This window comes from Anneissia japonica, unplaced genomic scaffold (genome assembly GCF_011630105.1).
Source record: "Anneissia japonica isolate Jap-2015-1 unplaced genomic scaffold, ASM1163010v1 scaffold288014_len389662_cov180, whole genome shotgun sequence".
NCBI classification, from domain to species: Eukaryota; Metazoa; Echinodermata; class Crinoidea; order Comatulida; family Comatulidae; genus Anneissia; species Anneissia japonica.
This window is the reverse complement of record NW_022737244.1, coordinates 167,502-175,027: the sequence shown is the minus strand read 5'-3', so window position 1 is coordinate 175,027 and position 7,526 is coordinate 167,502. Positions and strand designations below refer to the sequence as shown.

The window sequence follows — 7,526 nt, the reverse complement described above, 5'->3', positions numbered from 1 at the left end:
AATAAATATATTATATATATTATATACACATATATATATATATATATATTTATTTATTTATATAATATAATATATAAAACCATTTACCATTATGGCATATAAACATTAATCACAGGATACGTAGGCCTATTTGAAACCCTGTGAAAAGGGGAGCAGGTGCTCTCGAAACTTTAGGTTTTCTTAAGGTATTCACCATCAGAAGAATTTTATTTAATTATATAGCCTAAATGTATGGTTTATATAAGGTATATACAAACAGATTTTTTGCATAGCAATGTATTACTATACAAACAATTTGGAGGAACACGTTATGATCGTTTCGAACACAAACTTTCAACAAAATGTTTTTTATCAACTGTTTGTGATGTTTCTTTCATTTCTCAGTTTCTCTATATAGGTCCTTATATATTTGTATAAATATAAATCAATAAATAGGCCTATCTTACAGGCTTAATACGGTATCATAGATGTAGGCTATTCAATAAAGAGACATATCTGACGGTATGTTCAGTAACACGTCAACCTATGTCACTTATTTTGTATTTACTTCTCATGCTATATAAAAATGGATTGAGTGATGATTTACTTAATTATTTATATTGGACTTTCGGGGTCGCGTTGGCATCGATAATCAGATCAGTTGTGTACTCGTTACAGCAGAGGACGGATGTCTTACCGTACATGTACATCTTGCTATTATAGCCTATCGATCGTAAAATAATGCGGTCTACAACAGATCCAATAATTTTACGAGCATGCATAATTCGTAGTTCTACTACTTTTCTCTTACTTTTTTGAGACAAATTACCCTATCATATAAGGAAGTTGCTTACATATAGGTAGGCCTACACTTACAAAACTTATTGTTTAGTTAATAATTCGGATATTATTAATTATTATAACTTAATATACAACATAGGCCTACGCCAAATAAAGTAAAACTCGTCATTATATTGTATAATTTATTATTATTTTCGAATAATAGCTACTGCTATACTAAAAAGCTTAAAATTTACGATAACAACAAAATTATTTATATATACACATTTGAATTTTAAGCTTAAATGTCACAAAATTTAGTCGTCCAGGGGAGCGACTTGGCTTCTCTAGACCACCCCACCATGTGTCGGATATTACCCGACACAATCTTAGCCCCTCTGAAAGTAGGATATATCCTAGAGCCACCTTGTAAGCAGCATGCTTTAGTACGATCTATCAACTGAATGTGATACCCCAAGCTACATCATCGCTATATTCATCATCCACTTTAGCCAATTACATCAGATAACGTAAAAATAACCAAATCTGGCTGGTTGGTCTTTTGTAATAAACGCATAAATAACCATTCCTATACTTTTTGCATCAATCTGTGTTTTACTGAAAGCTATAGCTATTTTAATCTTTTATGAGTAATTTTAATTTACCTTTTATTTATTATTTTGTTTACAGGCAATAGGCCTAACATTTAATAATAATTTTCACCGTCATTAGGCCTATATACCGCCTTCTATTGAATTTGTTCTATGCACAATTGAAGCCATGATTTATAGGCCTATATTTTGATGAACGACGTGAACACATTAATACATCACCACTGATGCATGATGTAAATTGCACATGACTGTAGGACTACTTTCAAAATACTCAAACGAAGACGGGATGAACAGCGAGTGTTGTGAGCGTTGTTGCTAGATTATTGTCAAGAAAATAATTAACCAAATGCTCAGCAACGTTTGCAAAATTATTTAGTCAGAGATTACGTAATAGCCTTAATACGTATCTGTACTTAGTTTTTAAAAAGAAAAACACTTTTTGAATTCCCAACTATAACGTTTTTATAACATTGTATAACATAAAGTTGTTAGCTTGGATTGTCAGCAGCAGATTTAAAACTCAAAAAAAAAGAAAAAAGAAAGAAAGAAAAAGAAATTATTGATCACCCAAAACACCTCAGGGGTTATTTCCCAAACATTTCCCCCGGACCCCATCGGATAGTTTTGAATCTCGATCGCCTCCACCCCCTCCCCTTTCGGGATCCGTCCCTGATAATTTAGCTTGGATTATTATAACGTAAACTTTATCTGATATAATATCTGGGACAACAATACTTACATTGTATTGCACAAATACACTCGTGTTGGATTCCTGCCCGCTAATGCTACACGATCTTGACTAGAAAATAAAAACACAAAATGAATTAATGAGTACGATAAGCAGACGTGATTAGTCACCCTCGGGGGTATATTCATCACATTCTGATGATTATCATTTCAATTTTTCTCATACATCAAATACCATAGGCAGGCGATCGGATGGCTATACTGATGCACTATTGAAGTGTAGGCTCAGTCTCTCGAATCGTTTTCGCATTGGTTTTAGTTCGATGCGCTTGCACATAGGCCTATATTTTTATTTGGTTGATAGGCCCATATCAATGCTTCTTATATATTTTGAGAAAATGAAATGGTCTGGTTAAACAAATTAATAATAATAATAATAATAATAATAATAATAAATAATAATAATAATAATAACTATAATAATAATAATAATAATAACTATAATAATAATAATAATAATAATAATAATAATAATAATAATAATAAGAAGAAGAAGAAGAAGAAGAGGCCTAATATTATTATTATTAATAATAAATAATAATAATAATAGGCTTAATAATAATAATAATGAAAACGGAATATATTAATGACAATATAATATTGTTGATGGTGATTACGATAATAATGATAATAAACAATTAAATCAATAAAATATAATACATAGGCCTATACACCACAAAAACAATGAAAATATTAAAAGATAATATTATTAATATTTATAATAATGACAATAGCAATAATAACAGCAAAAACAACAATAATATTCAATATTTAATAGACCACCAGTCTTCATACCCCCACTGACATAAACATGAACGAAAAAAAAAATGTATCTAAAATATAATCAATAATGTCATTATTGTTATACTAGTACGCGACAACAAACCTTTGTATTTTTTCATCGAATTGATTTTAACTGGTTGTTCATTATCCGTCCCTTCGCCTTTGAATAATCATTGTGGGGGAGATGCGTCAATTTTTCGATACTGTTTGAGTTAAATCAACCATAATTGTTTCAAAGGCTATACATGATATTTACAAATTAACCCTATCACCCTATCATAGCAAATGTATTTTGAGCTATTAGTATAGTTAGCACGCACGTGTCAATACTTAATTAAGTTCGGTAGCTAAGTTAAATTCCTCAATGAAATCGTAATCGAAAATCCTTGACTTCGTGGGCAAACTGTCACTATAATTCTGAATTACGGACGCATAATTATTTTATTGTACATATAATAATAATAATAATAATAATAATAATAATAATAATAATAAAATAATAATAATAATAATAATAATATTAATAAATAATAATAATAACCATAATAATAATAATAATAATAATAATAATAATAATTTAATAATAATAATTTAATAATAATAATGCTGTGTATTTATAACGTATTTTAAGAGATGAGGAAATCGCATACAACGTTATTAGCCATCCATATCATTTTGAAAACATACATGCACAAGGGGAAAATCGCCTCTCCACGGAATGCTCGTGCTCGCATTTTCACACTCTTTCCATGGAGGAGTGTGATTTCGTACATACGAATACATTCAGCCATGGAGGATAAACCTAGAAAAAGCTTTACTTAGGTACTACTTCACCGTATTAACGAAACATTTTGCTGTATTGCGATGAAAGTAGGCCTATCGACGCCGGTTCGTTCTTGTTGCAATGTAAGTATATCCACCCACCAGTGGCGGCGCTAGGGTGGGGGTTGGGGGCGGGAATCATCTTGCCACCCTCCCTTCAAAAAAAGAAGAAAAACACAATTCGTAGGGTCAAATAACATTATATGAAATTTCTACATATTATTAGACATCTTAATCGACGCCCGACAACGCCCACTTTTCTTTTGTCGGGGACCTTTCTCCCCAAAATTTTGCCTTTCCCCTCACTTGCCTCCTCCCCCAGATTTCAGACGCTGGCACCGCCACTGCCACTGCCACCCACACACACATATGTCTGTGATTTGATATTTGGCTGGATTTTCATCGGAATACGGTAGTGTTTCATCGAAGGAATAGTAAAGCACACGTAAATTTAAGTAGAGGTAATTACTGATCGTCATGAATTTAAGGATTCTTGCCAATATAAATTGAGTTCGAAAGATTTAAATACAACTGGTAGTGATAGATCTCCAGCTTTGTTGAAGATATCATTAGAAGTCTAAGGCAATGTAACGTATCTTATAGCATTTAGGTTTCAATGCGATTAGCTGACTTGTATTGTTTACACTTAAGTAACGACATAGAATCTATTGGTTTGTTAATGAGAATTATTGAGAGCATCGGCATAACAGTACTTAATTTTCCTCCTTAATGGTGTAATCTTGTATCTGTACAATAATTATAGGCTACCATCCATAAGTGAACCCGGGCACTCACTCGCACGGCCGACGCGATTTTATGGAGGATTTAATGACGATTCTTTGCTCAGACTGCCACCGGTCTAACGCTGCAGAGGGAGAAAAATTGGGCCGAAGGTCGCACAACGAACAGTGAATGCCTGTTAAACCTCATTTAGATAGGCCTATGTCAATAGCTTTTTTCATGATCATGGATGCATTGATAGGCCTACCATAATTAAGGGTACAAATTGTTATCAACATCGATGCAATTAACGTTTGAATTTTTATTATTTGTTTTTTAGCCATATGAAACGTAAACGGAATTAATGTTTTAATAGATGATGCTCAGTTATACTCACTGTAGCCATAATAATGTTGGCTTACGTTGGGACAGTTTCACAGTTTTATAATTATTATTGTTAGGAGTTAAAAGACAACAAGGAGGTAGCGTATACCGCCTGATGACACGCTCGTTTCTGAGTAGTGTTGCATTCAAAACAAGCTACAGTAAAAACAAAAACATTGTTCACAGTATATATTTATTAATTAAGTTTTAGACATACGATCCCAGCAAACAAAACGTTTTTTTTTCACACAACGTTGTAAGAGCCATTCAAACGTTGTGAAGTAGTGAAATTAGGTTATAAGTACGTACATGTGGTTGACAAAATAAAGTTTTTGTCACCAAACTGTAACGTTATTATAACGTTCTTATATAACGTAATATTGTTACTAGGAATACTAGCTTAATTTAAAAAAAAAATCCTCCTGAATTGCGTATAAATCCTTGCTTCTTACGTATGTTGCCTTTGCAAATGTTGGCTACCCCTCACCTTCACTAATACCCATGTCTAGTTACAGTAACGATGCTAGCTACCGAAGTATTATCACCGAGGTTTGAGAAATTCGATATTTTCGGCGTCATTTTTCATACAACAGTAAATTTGAAGAATGGGGATCATTTTGTAGACGGCGGATTATGAGATATGAATATCGATTGAGAGTTTAATAAGGGGTTCATTGAATTTCATACAATAGGCTGCGACTGGGAATTATAACACAGGCCTACTAATGGTTGGGTGACTTTATTAACATTTTCTAAAAAAAAAACATCATACAGTTTAATATGGTTTTGATCAAGAATAACAACTGTTTGTTTGATTATCTCCTCCTACTGCTTCCCACTTCAGGTGAAAATCGAAAGATGTAATAGGGTTTGTGACTGCATAAATAAGGTTTATACCTGTAGAGAGTGATAGACAAGTTTGCGCAGTGTGGCAAGAAACATATATTACTATTTTACAAAAAAAAAAAAAAAAAAAAAAAAAAAAAAAAAACTCATGGGAAGCGCATAGAAGCTAATCCACTAGTTAGTTTGTTAGTCAGTCCAAGTCCCCTTCCCCACTCCGTTGTTCACGACCTGTCGGACAAAAAAAAAAGAGGAACAGTTGGATTATTAGGCCTATGTTTGGGCATAATACGTTTAAAAAGTTTTAATAACAGTTAAAATAGCCCAACTTTCTCAGTTTCTGTAGGTGCCACGAGCGTAACCCTGGACTTCGCTCATGAACCCAGATAAACAATTTTAGACCCCTCTGTCGGCAGTGGCGTATCTAGCGATTGTGCAGGGGTGGGGGGGGGGAGGTTTGTCCACGGCCCCATAGAAATGTCTGGAGCAAAAAAATCACGCTCGCCAAGTACTAGTAGTTAAACATCACCTATCACCTTATTTTGTGACCTAGCACCCTCACTACACCTTCGCGCCCTAATCAGCCACACACCCCCACCCCACCACTCACCCATTTAAAGACTGCTAGATACGCCACTGCCTGTTTTAGAGAAAAATCATTCCTCTTACTGTTGAGTCATATGGCTATTGTGAATGAGTGCAAAAAAGGGAGAATATTTCGAACGGCCCTGTTTAAGATTGTTTAAATGCCACTTTAAAGGTTTCAGACGATGGCATATAGGCCTAATAGAAGAAGGGAGGGGGAGGGAGATTCATGGCAACCAAAATGCTTGGAAGAAACAGGTAGAAACAACGTTAAATCATGGAGGTTAAATAAAGTTGACCTTCGTTTCGTTTTTCTCATTGATCTAAACCATGTATACTGTCCCTTGGTGGTTAAGATTCTTAATTTCCAAAGTTATTGGGTTCCAAATCCTCTTTCTCTCCAGTCACCTCGCCCCCTTAGAAGGTTCCTCTTACAAATAATCCCCTAAAAACGTCTCTTTAAACCAACTCTTTTCGACCCACGCTCGCTCTAACACTGACTCTCCTCAAGCAAATTCGCCTCTGCAAACTCTCCCTTGCAAAAAAAGTCCCTCACTAACAAACTATTTTCCGACTACATACGTAACAATCACACCCTACAAACTCACATCTCCAAAAAACTCATCCACTAACAAACTCGAGATTGTAAGGGGGTGGGGGGGGGGAGTTGACTGTTTTCCAAATAAAAACAACCATCCCTATCATGGTACAGTAGTTTGTGTCATAGAGCATAGTTCCAACATGTGTGAACGAGTGTACTTGCTTTCGAATATATTTTGGCTTTATTGTTAATAATTATCGACTTTATTAACTAACCGGTTTTTTGAGGAATATGAAGATCGGTGTGTCAAGAGTACAAAGGCGCTACCTTCGGCATATAGGAGTTTGTGCAATCTGGGTCGACACATTACCATATCATTAACGAAACATGTTACATATCACCTCTAGGCCTGTGATTAAACTATTGATTCTCACACCGTTGACCTCACACGTGTCAGAATAATACTATAGAATTTCCATGATCTGATAAATCAATTTGTGGATGGCCTGAAATGGACCCTTATCTAATGACTTGGGATACGGCACAGCTAAGTCCATTTTTGGTCATGTTTACGATGACCAGTGGTGAGTGATAAACGCGCATTAAAAGGATGAAACTGACATTACGGATTGAATTCTTTTGGAAGTGATTGTACGAGGACTTTCAAGTATACGGATCACCTTTTAATGGATACATTTCACGCGTGCACATATATATTGCACAATATA

The 7,526-nt window shown here is 34.4% G+C and overlaps 1 protein-coding gene across 1 annotated transcript in view; it reads right to left on the bottom strand.

Annotated features, from left to right (window-relative positions):
- Positions 1 to 7,526, bottom strand: part of LOC117117261 — a 19,514-nt gene that overhangs the window by 5,941 nt on the left and 6,047 nt on the right. The window contains exon 2 of the mRNA XM_033261514.1: positions 2,113 to 2,172. Within this exon, the coding sequence (XP_033117405.1) occupies positions 2,113 to 2,172 (60 nt within the window). The remainder of the gene's footprint in view (positions 1 to 2,112; positions 2,173 to 7,526) is intronic.